Source organism: Corythoichthys intestinalis, chromosome 13, assembly GCF_030265065.1.
Source record: "Corythoichthys intestinalis isolate RoL2023-P3 chromosome 13, ASM3026506v1, whole genome shotgun sequence".
NCBI lineage: Eukaryota > Metazoa > Chordata > Actinopteri > Syngnathiformes > Syngnathidae > Corythoichthys > Corythoichthys intestinalis.
The window spans coordinates 19,959,964-19,978,005 of record NC_080407.1 but is presented as its reverse complement, the minus strand read 5'-3'; the positions used below and the strand labels follow the sequence as shown (position 1 = coordinate 19,978,005).

Below are 18,042 nucleotides of genomic sequence, written 5' to 3'. Positions count from 1 at the left end.
CACGCTATTTTTCAGCTGTCACCTGTCAGCGGCTCTCATAAAACGTAAACTAGAAGCCTATCATGCGATCACCGTGAACGCTGAACCGTCCATAAGCAGGGCAATGCTTGAAGCATGAAGGTGGAAATACATAATACAAATACAAATAAATGTCCACAAACTCACCAGCGGTGTGTGTCTCTTACAGCAACGTGACCGTGAATTACTGCGACGCCGACCCATTTATATGCACATCCACACCCGTTTCCCGATTGACAGTGGATTAACCCTTTCGGACATGATCGTCGATGACGCACAATTTAAACACGCTTAACCTAGCGAACGCAACAACAACTATGATAGGGGATTTCCACGAGTTAACTTTCGCCAAACGTCGCTAGCTTATACTGTTCAATTCCACAACAGTAGGCAGCTATGCTTTGACAAAGTCATCAGTCATCTATCCAAAAATCACACTTACTTTTTGGCAAGTCCTTGATCATAAGCAGACCGGTTATGGAAGCAGGCATCTTCGAAGTGTTTGCAGCAGAGAACACTACTCGATGATGGCGTGAAATTCATTTGCTTCGTGTGAACGAAATATGTCCATTTACGTGCCCTGCTATCCTTTGGCCACTCATACAACTTTTCGTTTGAGCGAGAACAAAACATCGCCACACACCGCTGTGGCATCTTACCGAGAAGCAATGCAACAAACAATACTGTTCTATGGTGGACTTCCCTCGCACGTCTAGGTGTGACGTAATTTCCGAAGATTTTCGAAGATTGCCGAAGAAAAGCATTTTCGTTGTCAAAAGGGTTGCGTTAAAAAAAATAATGAAAATATGCCTATAATTGTTTAGCCATTGATATTATTCAAAAACATGGTTGGCCAACCTTACTTCAAAGTTCCCCTTTAAAGACTAATTAACAGATGAATGCACCAGATTTTTCCACTTACTTTAAGTAAATATTGCCCTTTGTTCTTATTACGGCCATACATCGGAAAAAAAATGGTCATTTTTCACTTAAATCGAGAAAAAAATGCTTTCAAATATTGTTTTGAACCATACCTATTCTTAAACATTTTTGAACATTTCTGACTTACACTGAAAACAAGGGAATTCAACTAGTTTTCAAGGAGGTGTGTTTTTGCAGGGTAGTAATGTTCTATGTTAGGAATGGCTTACTTTTAAACACATTTTTGTGCAATTGAGGCATTTTTTACTCTGGAATCAATTGTTGCCAAAAGTTCACCATTACACTATGTCTGACAGTCTGTCTTTATTTAGATGTTGGAATTTACTACTTGTTCACATTTGATGTTGAAAAAAGGAGCAATAAATTATATTTTTTAGGGTTGTTCCGATCGTTTTAGTTTGAGTATCTGCCGATCCCGATATTTCCCGATCCGACTGCTTTTTTTTTGCTCCCGATTCAATTCCAATGATTCCTGATAATTTTTCCTGATCATATACATTTTGGCAATTCATTAAGAAAAAAATGAATAAAACGCGGACGAATATATACATTCAACATAAAGTACATAAGTACTGTATTTGTTTATTATGACAATAAATCATCAAGATGGCATTCACATTATTAACATTCTTTCTGTGAGAAAGATCCACAGATAGAAAGACTTGTAATTCTTAAAGGATAAATGTGACTTTGTATATTGTGACTAAATATTGCCATCTAGTGAATTTGTTGAGCTTTCAGTAAATGATACTGTAGCCATTTAACTGTTCTGCCCAAATGCATGATAGGAAGTGCAACCATGACTGTGCGTAGTGGCGCCAATTGATATATCTTCTCTGCGCTGGGAAATAACATAGGGTATAAAGAAAGAGATCAACTACTACCTTTCTTCCCCACATTGCTTTCCCATGATATTTCTAACTGTAGAGAGGGATTTTAAGGCTTTAACCAATTAAAAAAAGGCTCCAAAGACTGCCAAAATTTACTCTACTCATTTTACACTGCTTTTTAGCTCTATATATAGGTAAATCGGCGCCATTATAGATTGAACGCGACAATGCGTGAGTGGGTCGTGCAGCGCATGAGTTAATTGCGTTAAATATTTAAACGTGATTAATTAAAAAAAAAAAATTGTTACTGCCGTTAACATGATAAATTTGATAGCCTTACTTTAAGCCAAAACTAAAGACTCTGGATGAGTGTAAGACATTTTGTCTCTACCGTTAAATACAATTAGAAAACTATTTAATTAAAAAACATATATATATTAAAAAAAGGCATGTCCGATATTTTTTTGCCGATTCCGATACTTTGAAAATGACGTGATCGGACCCGATCGGGACATCTTTAACATTTTTGCACAGTAATATTTTCTCTTGTGTATACTTTAAAATTTTACACAAATCTTTTAATACAATTATCGGCCTGACGTTACCGGTTGGAACGAGGAGGAAATTATCGGTTATCGGTAGAGATGTCCGGATCGATCGGGATCCGATCACGTCATTTTCAAAGTATCGGAATCGGCAAAAAAATATCGGCCATGCCTTTTTTTTAAATATATATATATATATATATATATTTTTTTTTTAATCAAATCGTTTTCTAATTGTATTTAACGTGACAGACATAATATGTTACACTCATCCAGAGTCTTTAGTTTAGGCTTAAGGTAGGGTTATCAAATTTATCCCGATAACGGCAGTAATTAATTTTTTAAAAATTTATCCCGTTAAATATTTAATGCAATTAATGCATGCGTTGCACGACCAACTCACGCATTGTCACGGTCAATCTGTAATGGCGCCATTTTACCCATTTAGAGAGATAAAAGGCAGCGTAAAATGAGTAGAGTGAATTTTGGCAGCCTTTGGAGCCTTTTTTTAATAGGCTAAAGCCTTACAATCCCTCTCCCTACGATTAGAAATATCATGGGAAGCAATGTGGGGAAGCAAGGTAGCAATTGATCTTTTTCTTAACACCTTATGTTTTTTCCCAATGCAGAGAAGATATGTCAATTGGTAGCACTACGCACAGTCATGGTTCCACTTCCGATCATGCATTTGGGTTAAATGGCTGCAGTATCATTTACTGAAAGCTCAACAAATACACTAGATGGCAATATTTAGTCACAATATACAAAGTCAAGTCTTTCTAGCCGTGGATCCCTCTCACAGAAAGAATGTTAATAATGTAAATTCCATCTTGAGGATTTATTGTCATAATGACCAAATACAGTACTTCTGTACTGTATGTTGAATGTATATATTTGTCCGAGTTTTATTCATTTTTTTCCCCCTGAATGCATTGCCAAAATGTATATGATCGGGAAAAATCATCGGGAATGATTGGAATTGAATCGGGAGCCAAAAAAAGCAATCGGATCGGGAAATAACGGGATCGGCAGATACTCAAACTAAAATGATCGGGATCGGATCGAGAGCAAAAAAACATGATCGGAACAACCCTAGTTATCGGTTGAAAAATGTATTATCGTGCATCACTAAAGTGTACCCATCATTTTACATTCTGATGATGGCCGTCTGTCCTGAGAAACTTACGTGCGACTAAAACACCTTCAGGGATGCCCAGCCTGTGTATGCTATAGGCAGGACATTGATCGTGAAGGTTGTACCAAACTCCTATGTGATCAGCAGATGTGTCAGATTCAAATTCAACAAAGACCTGCAACAAACAAGTCGAATATCAATGAGCTTTTCATTTACTTCTAAAAGTCGCGTTCCTACACAACAATTTACCTTGTCGAGGAGCGGCAGAAAATGTTTGACACCGCCAATCTTTCGCAAAGCTTCACGGAGACTGGCCGTCTCTCTCACTGTGATGTCTCGGATTAAGATGATTTTGGAACGTTTCTTCTTCACAGGCTGAAGGTTAGGTCAAAGTTCAAAATGTCAAACACAGGGTCATTACAATGATTACTGATTTACTTACAAATTTCATCCACTTCATCACCCATTGATAGAAGTGTGCCTGGAATATAAATATCAGATTAACATCTAAATTCAACCTAAATTGCACATTCTGAGTAATTATGTTATGACTGTTTACCGGCCACATTGGGACTTTTTCTTTTAGTACACGCACTTCCAACCCCTGATCTTTGAGAGGGACCATTTCGGGTTTGCAGGGATTAAAGGCAGCAAACACTCCCTTATGTCTCGTCACCTCAACAAGTGCCTGAGACAAAGGTTTTCAGAACTTGAACTCAGAGGCATTTCAAAAGGCACTTTTCATGTCTAGATCTGAGGTCCATACCATCCTTGATTCAGGAAGAACGTAGATCATATCAACTGAGGAATCAAAGTCAAACCACTTGACTAACTCTATAATGTCTTCCACGCAGTAGCTGTGCTGATCAACGGGAAGTTTGGAGATTAACAGCTGCCTCTGCTTTCCCGCCCACTGCAAGGACAAAATAATGATGACTGACTGGTTGTCAACTTACTGAAAGTCAAAATGTCTGGTACGAGCTTACCATTTCGTTATGGAGGTCGGTGTGTCTGAGTTCCGCTGCAACAGATCAGAATTGAGATTTTAATATCCATGAGTAGCATATGTTGACAACATATTGAGACTTGCCAATCCTTTGTGGACGCAGAAATTTCCACATCCTTTTCCATACGGTGAGCGCCGCATCAGAATCATGCAGAGATGGACAACATTTTGTTTTCTTACAGTCCTTTACAGTCACCATCACTACCTCCTGTGATTCTGACATGTGCTTCTTTTTGGGTTGTTCAGAGTCAATTGATGGCGCTGCAGTAGGTGCAGCGGTTGAGCTGGCCTCCATGCTCCAGTACTCACGGTTCCCATTGTGATTCAATGCAAACACAGTTGGATCCTGAAGGCGCAACTTCAGGCTATCAATGCTGAAACCAAACGAAACGGCTGTTATTCTGTCATGATTTGATGGTACAAAGTTATCGTAAATCCTTACCTCTCAAACATCACCTTCCAAGAACTTGCTTCACTGGAACTACAGTGAAAGTAAGTTGGTGAATATTACATTGTCTTTTGACTAAATACAGTGGTACCTCTACTTACAAACGTCTCTCAAACCATTAAATTGCTGTACTAGAACAAGCACAAAAAGATTAGGTTTAAAACTTTAGGCTACGACACGCCTCAACGGGAAAATATTGCCTCTTCTTAAGAAAGAAATTTCAGGTTACAAGAAACAAAATATTATACAGTACTGTAAAATGTAAATATGTTTTTCCCGCGTTCTGCTATTAAATGTTGGGCCATAACATTCTGCTGCCCTATTGGTCATAATCTTTCTCATCATGCTTCAGGAACTGCTCTTCCACTGGCCTATCGTTGATGAAATTTCAATTTGGGTGCACAGGCGTGACGGTGTTGTCCTTTTTAATAGTGGGTTGAGGTCCTATACAGTGGGGCAAATAAGTATTTAGTCAACCACTAATTGTGCAAGTTCTCCCACTTGAAAATATTAGAGAAGCCTGTAATTGTCAACATAAGTAAACCTCAACCATGAGTGACAGAATGTGGAAAAAACCCCGAGAAAATCACATTGTTTGATTTTTAAAGAATTCATTTGCAAATCATGGTGGAAAAACATTATTTAGTCAAAACCAAAAGTTCATCTCAATACAGTGGTACCTCTACATACGATCGCTTCGACACACGAACTTTTCGACATCCGACGTAAAATTCGACTCGCCATTTGTTTCTACATCCGACGACATGCTCGAAATACGACGACAATGGCAGCACCGCAGACGAATGCACGGCGGATTTTCTTGTGTCACAAATCAACACAGGTTTCAGAAAAGGTTGGTACAGGTGGTGAAACAAGGAAAAAGTTGACGCTTACCTTCTAAATGAAGATGCAAATGACAGAAAAATATGAGCGTGGGGTGAAATGGCTCAACAATACATCTCCACAGTCCTCCTTCGACCATCGTTCGCCAGTCTTTATAAGTTAAGCTGACAATTCTTATTGTGGTAACATCTCCAGAGAAATCGCCAGCTTCGCCACGTTTTCATCATTTCTTTCACAACTTATTCAACACGAAACGCCTGCTGTCTGCCGCAATTGACGATGTTCTCAAGAAAGCATTGAAAGCGAAAGTAAACTCTCACCCGCGCCCCTCCCTCTTTGTCACGTCAGCCCCGCGGTGCCTTCAGGTACAGAAAAAAACGTCCGCCTTATTAGAACCCGTTTCGTTACACTATTACAGGAATTATTATTATTATTATATTATTAATCCGATTTTTATTTATCATTTATTTGTTTTGCTATATGTAATTGCCATTTGTAATAGTACCAGCAGTATTTTTTAAGGATTTAGTGCAGGTTTTTGGGCTGTGGAACGAATTAATGGAATTATAATGTATTCCTATGGGAAAATCCTGCTCGACATACGACCATTTCGACTTACAAACAAGGTCCTGGAACGGATTAACTTCGTATGTAGAGGTACCACTGTACTTTGTTATGTACCCTTTGTTGACAATAACTGAGGCCAAACATTTTCTGTCACTCTTCAAAAGCTTTTCACACACTGTTGCTGGTATTTTGGCCCATTCCTCCATGCAGATCTCCTCTAGAGCAGTGATGTTTTGGTGCTGTCGTTAGGCAACACGACAGAAAGAAATCAACTGTGGGAGCAATTATTAGAAAATGGAAGACATACAAGACCATTGATATTCTCCCTCATTATTGCCAACAAAGGGTTGCCTGGCATACCAGACTCAGCGCTGTTGCAGCGAATGAGTCTGGCAACCGTCCGGCGGATCAAATTCCCAGGGCAGAGCTAGCCACGGCAAACAGACAGCAGAGTGGACCAATCAGCTACGGGCAGACGTGACGTTGTTCAAGGGACAAGTAACTAGCGTGAGCGGAGAATGGAGAAGTTTATTCAACGTGGCTAACGCGAGCCATGTTGACTGTTGTCAATGACTTGTGTCGATGTGTTTTTGGTCATTTAAAACTGATTTTACCGCGGATTGGAACATATTCTCGGCTCTCCCGTTCGCCATCTGTGTTGTTGTAGACAGTGTTGTCACAGATTACTTAAAAAAGTAAATTACTGATTACTGATTACACTGCAAAAAAGCAATCTAGTTACTTCACCTATTACTTTATTATCAAAGTAACTATGTTACTTTAAAAGTAACTTGTCAGTTACTTTTACCAATTTTTCTCCTTTTGCTGCCTCAACATAAAAATGACAACAAAAAAATGTCATCGCATGTAATTGAACTTTTCAGGCTGGTTACAAACTTTGTTTCGAGTTTTGTCGCTTTGTCCTGTAATTCCGCGTTGTCCTGTAATTCCAAGTGTTTCCTTGTTGAATTGAATGTAGAGTTTTTAGCAGCCGACAGTTTTTTACAGCCAGCGCAAAGTTTGCAACGCACGGAGATATTTTTGTCATCTTTACTGGACAGAAATGTGAAGTAATGGCTGTATTTCCAGTGAGCAAAGGCATACATTTGCGGTATATATCCTGCCTTTCACTGTTAGCATTGCTGCCTCATCAGAATGCTATGTTGTTGACCGCCGTGGCAGACAGCCTCAAACAGCATCGTAACAATCGTGACCAGTTTCCCCCCGATGAGAAATGCTCTTCGTACATGACTACAGTATTCTTCATTCTACATACATTATGAGGCAAAAACAAAATAGTAACGCACAGGCACTAGGGAAACTAACTTTAATCAGATTACTGGCTTGGAAAAATGAACGCGTTAGATTACTCGTTACTGAAGAAAGTAATCAGATTACAGTTAGTAACGCGTTACTGACAACACTGTTTGTAGAGACGAATTTCGGCGCGCAAAAGTGACGTTACTCGTTGAGAACACGTCACGCAAATAAACAAATCTGATTGGACGGTTGATTTTGTGCTTGCTCGAGAGGCCGTTAATGGGTTGGGTCCCAGACTATTTTCACAGTGGTTAAAAAATACAGGGAGAATAGTCTGGTGGTGCCAGGCAAAACAAAGGGGAACATAAAGTATTGAGATGAACTTTTGGTATTGACCAAATACTTATTTTCCACCATGATTTGCATATAAATTCTTTAAAAATCAAACGTGATTTTTTTCCCCACATTCTGTCTCTCATGGTTGAGGTTTACCTATGTTGACAGTTACAGGCCTCTCTTATATTTTCAAGTGGGAGAACATGCACAATTAGTGGTTGACTAAATACTTATTTGCCCCACTGTAGATTCGTCAAAACTTCTTTTATCCCATGCAATAGTAGGTGATTTATTTACCTGACATGTGTCGGCGAACACTTCTGCCTTCGTCAGAGGGTCACTGGTGTTGGTGTGACACGTCTTTATCAGCTGATGGATGAAGGCGTGACTCACCTGTCAGAATGACAGGTGATTCACGCCCTCTGCTGCCCATTCACTCTTCCAGGATGCTGTTCCAGATCGTAGAGAGCATGTACGCCACCTCATCCGTGTAGATGGTCCTCGGGCCCCGCTTGCTGATCTCAATGGCCTCACTGATCCAGCGCTGATGTTTATTTTCTTCGGTGCGGATGACTCTGGCCTTTTCCCAGTCCGTGAGGTGGTTTTCACTTTTGCAGTGATCCGTGATAGCAGATTTGTGATGTTGTTGTTGTGATTGTTCTTTTATTGCCCTTGTTTGCCTCATTGTTGTCTCCTTTTCACATTCCTACTTGTGTTCCGTTTTTTTTTTCTCCTCCTCCCTGTCTCCCCGATGTATGATTTATTGCATGATTTGCATGGAATTTCATATAGTGAGTTGCATTTGTTTTCTAGGTGGATTTTGTCCTTTTGATGGACCAATATCTGGAGCAGTGTTGTGAGTGGTTTGATCGGTGTGTTTATGTTGTATTTTTTGATGACCCTTTGGCTATGTCCCGTGACTCCCCTCATGTACGGCAACGTCACCATATCTGTCCTGCACCTTCTAGAAAAAGGTGCAGGACATGTCAAAAACAAGAACAACACAACACAGGGGGGAAAGAAAAAACAAAACAAGAACACAGAGATAATTGTATTGACAGGTCAATACGGCCGACCACTGCGCAACGCCTTCAAGCTGGGGGCCATCCCACAATCCGCTTCAGTTATTCGCAGTCGGTCCCAGCGACACATGCAGCGATTCAACGCCGGATTTAGGATAAAAGTGCGAAAGCTGTACCGCGTATAAACAGGAAGGATTGTCTCAAGAGTAATTTATTTGAGGATTCAAGGTAATTATTAGATTTTTCGTACCATGCATGTATTTTGAAACGTTGTGAAAAAAATCAATGGGAGAAATTAGCTGCTATGGCATTGGCATCATAGTTCGCAATATTTACGTAAAATGCCAACTGTACGTTTTTTTTTCTCGCTCTTAATCAAGAATCGAGACTGCTTTATGTCCGTATCTATAAAGAATTCAAGGATTTAAAGTGCTTGTGACACGAAAAAGCATGTTTATTTCATAATACACGCGGTATTTTATGCTCCTGAATGATATGGACCGCTTGGATGTGTGTGGAAGCGATCGCTATATTTATTTAGTTTTTTGAATCCCGCGCCAGGAAAATGAGTGACTTCCGGCTTCGGTCTCGCATTGAGGAGGAGGGCGCTGTGACGTGTACGGTAGAAGACGTCCTCTTCACGCTACAGTGTACTGTTGTGTATGAGGACACATGCTGTTCACATGCTCAAACAAACAAACTCCAACCTCTCCAGAATGGCCAAGACCAAAGAGCTGTGTAAGGACATCAGGGATAAAATAAGACCTGCACAAGGCTGGGATGGGCTACAGGAAAATAAGCAAGCAGCTTGGTGAGAAGGTAACAACTGTTGGAGCGATTATTAGAAAATGGAAGAAGTTCAAGTTGACGGTCAATCTGCCTCATTCTGGGGCTCCATGCAAGATCAGCCCAGAACTACATGGCAGGACCTGGTCAATGACCTGAAGAGAGCTGGAGCCACAGTCTCAAAGAAAACCATGGGAAACACATTACGCCGTCATGGATTAAAATCCTATAGCGCAAGCAAGATCCCGCTGCTGAAGCCAGTGCATGTCCAGACACGTCTGAAGTTTGCCACTGACCATCTGGACGATCCAGAGGAACAATGGGAGAAGGTCATGTGGTCGGATGAGACCAAAATTCAAACTTTTTGGTCTAAACTCGGCTTGTCGTGTTAGGAGGAAAAAGAAGGATGAGTACAACTCCAAGAACACCATCCCAACCGTGAAACATGGAGGAGGAAACATCATTTTTTGGGCCTGCTTCTCTGCCAAGGGCACAGGACGACTGCACCGTATTGAGGGGAGGATGGATGGGGCTATGTATCGCCAGATCTTTGCTGACAACCTCCTTCCTTCAGTTAGAGCCCTGAAGATGGGTCGTGGCTGGGACTTCCAGCATGACAACGACCCAAAGCACACAGCCAAGGCAACTAAAGAGTGGCTCCGTAAGAAGCATCTTAAGGTCCTGGAGTGGTCTAGCCAGTCACCAGATCTGAACCCGATAGAAAATCTATGGAGGGAGCTGAAAGTCCGTGTTGCTCGGCAGGAGCCCCGAAACCTGAAGGCTCTGGAGAAGATCTGCATGGAGGAGTGGGCCAAAATCTCTGCTGCAGTGTGTGCAAACCTTGTCAAGGACTACAGGAAACGTTTGGTATCTGTAATAGCAAACAAAGGTTTCTGTACCAAATATTAAGTTCGATTTTTGTGATGTATCAAATACTTATTTCATGCAATTAAATGCAAATTTATTATTTAAAAATCATACAACGTGATTTTCTGGATTTTTGTATTAGATTCCGTCCCTCACAGTTGAAGAGAACTTATGATACAAATTACAGACCTCTACATGCTTTGCAAGTGGGAGAACCAGCAAAATCCGCAGTGTATCAAATACTTGTTCTCTCCACTGTAAATGCTAACTGCACGGTTCTTTGCTCTTTAAACAAAGAATCAAGACAGTTTTACATCCATATCTATAAAGATTTCAGGGATCTAAGCATTTATTCACAAGAATTTCAATGTAAAAAGCTTTTTGATGTGGTAAGGCGGCGCCACAGCGACTTAAAGACAAGCAGCATATATTTACTTAAAATAAGTGCTCACTGCCCATTTTTCTTTTTTTTTTTTTGCATTTAACCAAGAATAGGGGCTGTTTTACGTCCATATCTTTAAAGTATTGACGGAATTACGCATTTATTTACAAGAATTCTTAACGTAAAAAGCTCTTTGTCTGTGTTTCCACTCAGTCAGCTTTGACGGAGATAAGCCTCCTATTAATCAGCCCCGCGTCCCGTCCCCAGCAAAAAGTGTACATGCAGGTTATCCTGTTACATCGTCCCAACCAATGTTGAGACCAAACATACGCTCTTAATTAACGCTTAGATTAAGTATGCGGAATGATCCAAATGTGTTTAGCTATTGTTTTATTCCGGTTTTACCCCAATGAAAAACATTAATGTGGCGTTTCAGTCGTGCTTGGAATGGATAAGGGCATTTACATGGAAAACGCGTCTCTATTCGTGGAAATTTGAGGTTAGGAGACTACTTCCAGAACCAGTTATTAATTTTGTAAGTAGAGGTAGCACTGTATACAAATGATCACATTAAAAGAGATGGAAACCCACCGTGGCTGGTCAACTGGGAAAATGGTGGGAAAATGTTTGGATTCCTCCAGCACGCGCGCAACTCCCACGGAGTCAGCCATCTCGATGCATATCTACAGTGGCAAGATAATCATTAAAACAGTGACAACTACCCTAGTAAGTCTGGATTTGCAATCAGAGAAATTTCCGTTCTTCTACCCGGTTGGCCAATGGGAGGAAGTTGACGACGTTGCCATGGCTGGAGATCAAATGTAGAAGATCTCTAATATGTCCTTTTTGGTATGAATCGATGCTTACACAAAGTAGGCGCTCAGCCAGAGTCTCCACCTCACCAATGCGCTGAAAGCCACAAACGTAAAGCAGAATTTGTACCTACACACTACCTCCTATAGAATACATGCTACAAACTCACAGAGTTGCTTAGCTGCATCAATGACTTGTACATGTTCTCCTGTGAACAGAGGACAAACCAAATGATCATTGACGCCATATATAGGTAACTTTGCCCGATTGCATACCTCAGTGCTTTGGGCACACATGGGCTGGAGGACAAAGTGCAGCGCAAGCTGGCAGCCTTTCACCTTAAAGGCACGAACTTGCAAGTGGCATCGGACGAAGCGGCAGCAAGCATCCCAATCACTAAAATAAACAAAGGCCTGCAGAGAAAGGCCAGGAGAGAAAGGTGCGATGGGTACTCGCTGTCCAAACACTGTGCAACTCTGCAGTGTCCTCACCCTCCTCTGAAGCGGCAGTACTACGACATTGTAGTACAGAGACCGGAGGTCCCTCTGAGAAAAATATGGCCAAGCAAACTTGGCTACATCTTCATGTTTGAAAGACTTTACAGGCAATTTGGTCAGCATGATTGTTGGTGATGCATCAAGCCGCCTGGCCTCTTGGATGTCGTCTTCGTTTTTGATGGTCAGGAACTCTGCAAAAAACAGACCAGGCTGGTGTTGCTCACTCCCGACATTTCACGGGCAACTGGGACAGCGGGATCACGGCTCTCACCCGGGATTATGAACCATGGGGAAACGGTTAAGAACAGATAGGGTTTTGTATTCATTGTCAGGTAAAATGGGCCCCAGGTACATCCAGGAATGCCAAATATACAGTTCTCAACAGTTGCCCTGGCAAATGCGGAATCAGGCATGGCTTCTTTAGGAAACATTTGTCCTGTAGAGAGAATTAAGTATTCCCAGCTTTAATCTTCATTTTACATTTTGATGGAGGCTGTCTCTCCTGAGAACTTACGTTTGAATGAATAGGTTCGAGGGTCGTGAAGCCTGTATATTTGATAGGCAGGACATTGTTTGTGAAGGTTGTACCAAACTCCTAAGAAGTCAGTGGCATAGATCGACTCAAATTCTACAAAGACCTGCAACAAACAAGTTGAATGTCAATGACTTCTAAAAGTAGCATTCCTACTCAACAATTTACCTTGTTGTGGAGCGGCAGAAAATTTTTGACACCGCCAATCTTCCGCAAAGCTTCACGGAGACTCGCCGTCTCACTCAGTGTGATGCCTTTAATGGAGATAGTTCTGGGGCACCCCTTCTCCACTGGCTAACGGTCCGGTCAAAGTTCAAAACGTCAAACACACGATCATTACATGAATTACAGATTTACTTACAAAATTCGCCCAATTCATCACCCACGGATAGAAGAGTCTCTGGAATATAAACATCAGATTAATATCTAAATCAAATTAAGTCGCCCATACTAAGTGATTTTGCATGGAATCTTTACCGTCAACATGGGGATGTTGCCTTTCAGGACACGCACTCCCAACTTCTGGTCTTTGAGAGTTGGTGTGTTAGTTTTACAGGCATTCATAGCAGCAACCACTCCCTCTATTTCCATCAGCTCAATAAATGCCTGAGACCAAAGTTGTAAAATTAGACATGACAACTTCTCAGAAGGCATTTTGAAAGATACCTTTCTTATCTGGATTTGAAATCCCTACCATCCTTGATTGAGGAAGAACGTAGATCTTGTCAGCCGAAGAATCAAAGCCAAACGGCTCGAATAACTGGATAATGTCTTGCACGCAATAGCTGTGCTGATCAACGGGCAGGTTGGAGATGACCAGCTGCCTAGGACTTTCTGAAAACTGCAAAGACAAAATCATGACGACTGCTTGTACGGAGGACCAAAGCTGCCAAAATTAAAAATAAAAGTAATTAAAAATAAATCAATAAAAGGCAAAATATAAACAACTATAAATACAAAATAAAAAATAAGATACAAAAATTAAAAATAAATACAAAAAAATATATGGAAATAAATAGCAACTTAAATAAAAGTATAAATAAAAATGAATATATATACAAAAATAAGAAATGACATTAAAAATGTAAGAATAAATACAAAAATAAATGTGGAAATAAATAAAAAAATAAATATATTTACTGAAATAAATGTCAATCAATAAATAAAAGCGCTTTGCCTTATATTTACTTATTTAATTGTCAGCACGACCGTGCAAGTGGAAATACTATTCAAATGAGGAGGCGTTCCTACAGGTGTAATGGGTTGAACTATTCGCTTATTGGTTGATCGACATTCTGAAATCCATTAGCCATGCCTGCCACCAAAGACGTGGCTTTACAGTTAGCGATTTAGCCGACCTACATGGTATGAAGTGACAGAATATCCACCGTTGAATGTCAGAGCATGGTATAAGGTGAGTTTGTATGTTAGTGGCATTTTTTAAAATGAAAACTTGGTTATTCGTATGGCATGCTGTACTCTATATATCTGACTACCACGGGTATCAAAGCTATTTGTAACTGCTCCAGTGTAGCTTAGCAGAAGTTACAACTAAGTTCTCATGAAAGCAAACGATATTGCTGCTCACCATGTAACGTTGTTTTTAAGAGTTTCTGACCTGAATAATTCCACTGACATCGCAACGTTGGATGCTGGATGATTACAGAGATCCCAGGATCTCCTCAAAATTCTGGGTTCAAAATGATGCAAGGACAAAGGTTCAAAGTAAGTGAATGTCATTAACTAATTTGACTTGGACTGTAGTTTTCACCTCATTCAAATGAAGTGTCAAGAGGAAATATTTGTTTAAAAAATAACAAACAAGCCGAATCATGATTTTGCCATGAGGGTTAAACCATTTTGTGAATTCAAGTCCTGTTTAAACACTAGAAATTACTCTTTCAGCTTTTATGCAATGCAACTTTTTAAATTGCAACTTGTTTTCCTGTTTTTTCATGGAAGACTTCGTGTGCAAGAGTCCATGCGACGTCTGGATCCACCGGGAATTGTCCGCACACTACAACTACAAACTGTTCGGCGTAGAAGATATTCTGTGCCAGCCCCCAACAGTCAACCATAAACTCATAAATTAAGGCTCTATGTTAGGGAACTAGGAAGGAAGTACAAAAATAAATTAAGACCATATTTTTTTCACCCATTTTGGAAAGGTAAACCCGTATATAATCTAGATAATTTTAAATTAAGTTTAAATATTTCATGCTTTTATTTTTTATTACGCGCTAGGAATCAATTTTGATTGGGAGTGCTTTCGCTGCCAGCCTCTCCCAATCAAAATGGATTGGGTGTCAAGCGCTGTCAATGGCAGCCAATGAGTTAAATGTTGATGTTTATGGCTTGCAAAAAAAAAAAAGAAACCCTAAAGTTTAATGTCTCAAAAAAAACAAAAAAAAATTAAACATTTTTTGGGCCTTCCAACACATCTTCTGTTATTGCAGAAATGTTAGTATAGTTTTAGCTGACAATTCTGGGAGATGATTGGATGAAATTTCACCCATTGAAATCAAATCATGAGGTTTGGCATGCCCTCTTTGCTTGTTGGCTCTTTGAAAATGGTTTAACAAGTGCAACTTCAAAAAGGATCATGTTAAGTGCATGTCTCTCACACATAACATTAAAAATAACCAATAAAAGCATGAAATATCCCCCAACCAAAAACTTACACTTTGTTCTGGGACTTGAGTAAAAATGAGCTTGGATTTTTTTTTTTTTTTGCCCAGCAGAAAAAAATGCACGACTAAACGGGTTAAGTCTAATGTCAAAAATTCAGAACTTCCACTATAAGGTTATGTGTAAAACGACCTAAAATAACAACTGAGTGTCACCCCTTCCATTTTGCAGTCTTGTCCATTGTCCTCAACCATTTTCCCCCCTTCTTAATAAAATTATATAAACACTTTCACAGTCTAGGCACATACAGGTTAAGCTAATCAATAAATTTGCCATATAGGATGTGTGCATGTTTAGTTATGTTTCAGGACTTGTTGGTTCACCTTTACATTAAATATTTGGAGTTTTATGTGATGGTCCACATGGTCATCCCCCCCATGTAGGTGTCAGTCCCTGAAGTGCAGCTGCAACAAGAAGAAATTGAAGAAATAAAGCAGATGTCAAAATTTTCTAATTTATTGAATGTCTACAGCGAGACTATCCATCCTGCATCAGATATTTTGACTTGTTTGAAATGACAGCACAGCATGTTTGTTGTGGTTGATGTGACAGTGCACCAATGTGCAGAAATAATAAATGATTGTTTTCTACAAAGTAACATTTTATTGATGACCAGTGTAATACAATACAAATAATAAACAGGCAATTGATCTACAAAAAAGGACTTCCAGCACAACTAACTCGTTCATCAATGCAAAAAAAAAAAAAAACCTGTCCGCTGGACACCAACATGAGCCACTTAAGGTCAGTAACTTTCTCCCCTAAAACTGGCCAGCTGCTCACCATCAGCATCCCCTGAAATGTAAATTGTTTTTATTTTTTTATATATATATAAATTTAAAAAAAAAAAAAAAAATGAAATGTAAATTGTCTTCGGGGAGCTTTAGGGCAAAAAAACACGTAAGTATCTAGAAGAAAATAGATGACAACACAAGGCAAAATGGTATTTAAAAAAAAAAAAAAAAAAAAGCTACGGAAGACGAGACACCAGCCGGTGCAGTCTACCTGAGCCCTTAAGAGCGTAAACATGAACTTGAATGTGTACATTTTGCTTCACTAATTTGCACTAACGCTAAACTATTCCTTGTGAGTTTAATATTGTTAGCAAATTTATCCATGTCCCGCCTTGCCTCCCCTTCCTGAGACCCAATGCGAGGTGTTAGCTTATTAAAAATGATATGGATTCAACATACCTCAACTGGATTTAAGTAAAACGTTTTTTTAAAAAAAACCAAATTAAATAAAAAGTTAAAAAAAAACACACCAATTTACCAATTTAATACGTACCTTGTCCTCATCCAAACGATTGCCAGCTTCCCGTTCCCGTAGCGGCTTGGGCGCCGACCTTCTCGTCGACTCCCATTATTTTACGAAGCTAGCAACAAGCAGCTAGGCAGGCCAGCAGACAAAGTCGATCGAGAGGATCGCTGCACCAGGGTGTCGATCCACCAATGGGTGAATAGCTCAACACATGTAGGCCCGCCCCCTCATTTGAATAGTATTTCCACTTGCACGTTCGTGCTGACAATTAAATAAGTAAATATAAGGCAAAGCACTTTTATTTATGGTTTGACATTTATTTCAATTAATATATTTATTTTTGCATTTTTTTCCACATTTATTTTTGTATTTATTCTTCTATTTTTAATGTAATTTCTTATTTTTGTATATATATCCATTTTTATTTCTACTTTTATTTAATTAGCTATTTATTTCCATATTTATTTTTGTATTTATATTTAATTTTTGTACCCTATTTCTTATTTTTGTATTTATATTGGTTTTTATTTTTCCTTTTATTGATTGATTTATTTTTATTTTTAATTTTGGCTGCTTTGGTCCTCCATATGCTTGCTTGTCAGCTTATCAAATGTCAAAGAGTCAGGTGACAGCTTACTTTTTCTGTATGTAGGCTGGTGAGTTCTTGTCCGAGTACCGCTGAAACAGAATCGAATTGAGATTTTAGTATCAATGCCCAACACATATTGACAATATGTTGAGACTTGCCAATTTGGTCCGGAAGCAGAAATTCACACATCCTCTCCCCAATGGTGAGTGTCATATCAGAATTGTTCAGAGGTACGTCGTACCTTTGAGGGGGTACAGACAGTTTCCAAATTATAAACAGTCACAATAGCAGCAATGTGTTACTTACCTCCGAGGATTGTGCTTGTGTACACTGGGGACACACTCCTATAGAAGGATACAAACCATTTTAAATTTCTCTATAGAGAAAACCACACAAATATGCGATCAAAATGCCCACTTTTTGTTCACGAACAGAGACAAGGAAACCTTTAATTTTGATGTTGCATTCCTTCCGCATTTTGTCTGCGTCTGCCTTTCTCTCAAAACACACAATTGCCTGGGAAAAAACACACACACACAGACAGTGACCATGTTGACACACACACACCCACACACACACAGACAGTGACAAAGTTGATGCTGCCCAAGTCAACGTAGCACTGAGCATGGTATGCATCCTTCTTGTAGATAGATGGTTTCCAGTGTGTGGTGAAGAC

The 18,042-nt window shown here is 39.6% G+C and overlaps 1 protein-coding gene and 1 long non-coding RNA gene across 5 annotated transcripts in view; one reads left to right on the top strand and one right to left on the bottom strand.

Annotated features, from left to right (window-relative positions):
- Positions 1-18,042, bottom strand: part of LOC130927841 (uncharacterized) — a 238,216-nt gene that overhangs the window by 199,076 nt on the left and 21,098 nt on the right. For all 4 annotated transcript variants that reach the window (XR_009066531.1, XR_009066529.1, XM_057853923.1 and 1 more), the window contains exons 9-31: positions 17,784-17,882; positions 17,673-17,710; positions 17,525-17,607; positions 17,415-17,455; positions 13,524-13,670; positions 13,307-13,435; positions 13,191-13,229; positions 12,998-13,123; positions 12,812-12,935; positions 12,569-12,733; positions 12,292-12,488; positions 12,076-12,213; positions 11,970-12,008; positions 11,756-11,896; positions 11,579-11,670; positions 4,919-4,957; positions 4,561-4,850; positions 4,457-4,491; positions 4,237-4,383; positions 4,030-4,158; positions 3,913-3,951; positions 3,720-3,845; positions 3,522-3,645 (exon numbers count right to left, since the gene is read on the bottom strand). Coding sequence is in view for 2 of the 4 variants with exons in the window: in XM_057853923.1 (XP_057709906.1) it covers positions 3,522-3,645; positions 3,720-3,845; positions 3,913-3,951; positions 4,030-4,158; positions 4,237-4,383; positions 4,457-4,491; positions 4,561-4,850; positions 4,919-4,957; positions 11,579-11,670; positions 11,756-11,896; positions 11,970-12,008; positions 12,076-12,213; positions 12,292-12,488; positions 12,569-12,733; positions 12,812-12,935; positions 12,998-13,123; positions 13,191-13,229; positions 13,307-13,435; positions 13,524-13,670; positions 17,415-17,455; positions 17,525-17,607; positions 17,673-17,710; positions 17,784-17,882 (2,527 nt within the window). In the remaining 2 variants the exon portion in view is untranslated. The remainder of the gene's footprint in view (positions 1-3,521; positions 3,646-3,719; positions 3,846-3,912; positions 3,952-4,029; positions 4,159-4,236; positions 4,384-4,456; positions 4,492-4,560; positions 4,851-4,918; positions 4,958-11,578; positions 11,671-11,755; positions 11,897-11,969; positions 12,009-12,075; positions 12,214-12,291; positions 12,489-12,568; positions 12,734-12,811; positions 12,936-12,997; positions 13,124-13,190; positions 13,230-13,306; positions 13,436-13,523; positions 13,671-17,414; positions 17,456-17,524; positions 17,608-17,672; positions 17,711-17,783; positions 17,883-18,042) is intronic.
- On the top strand, positions 14,125-16,186 carry LOC130927877 (uncharacterized). The gene is made up of 3 exons (XR_009066534.1): positions 14,125-14,243; positions 14,438-14,554; positions 14,792-16,186. It is a non-coding gene; the product is annotated as an uncharacterized LOC130927877 (long non-coding RNA).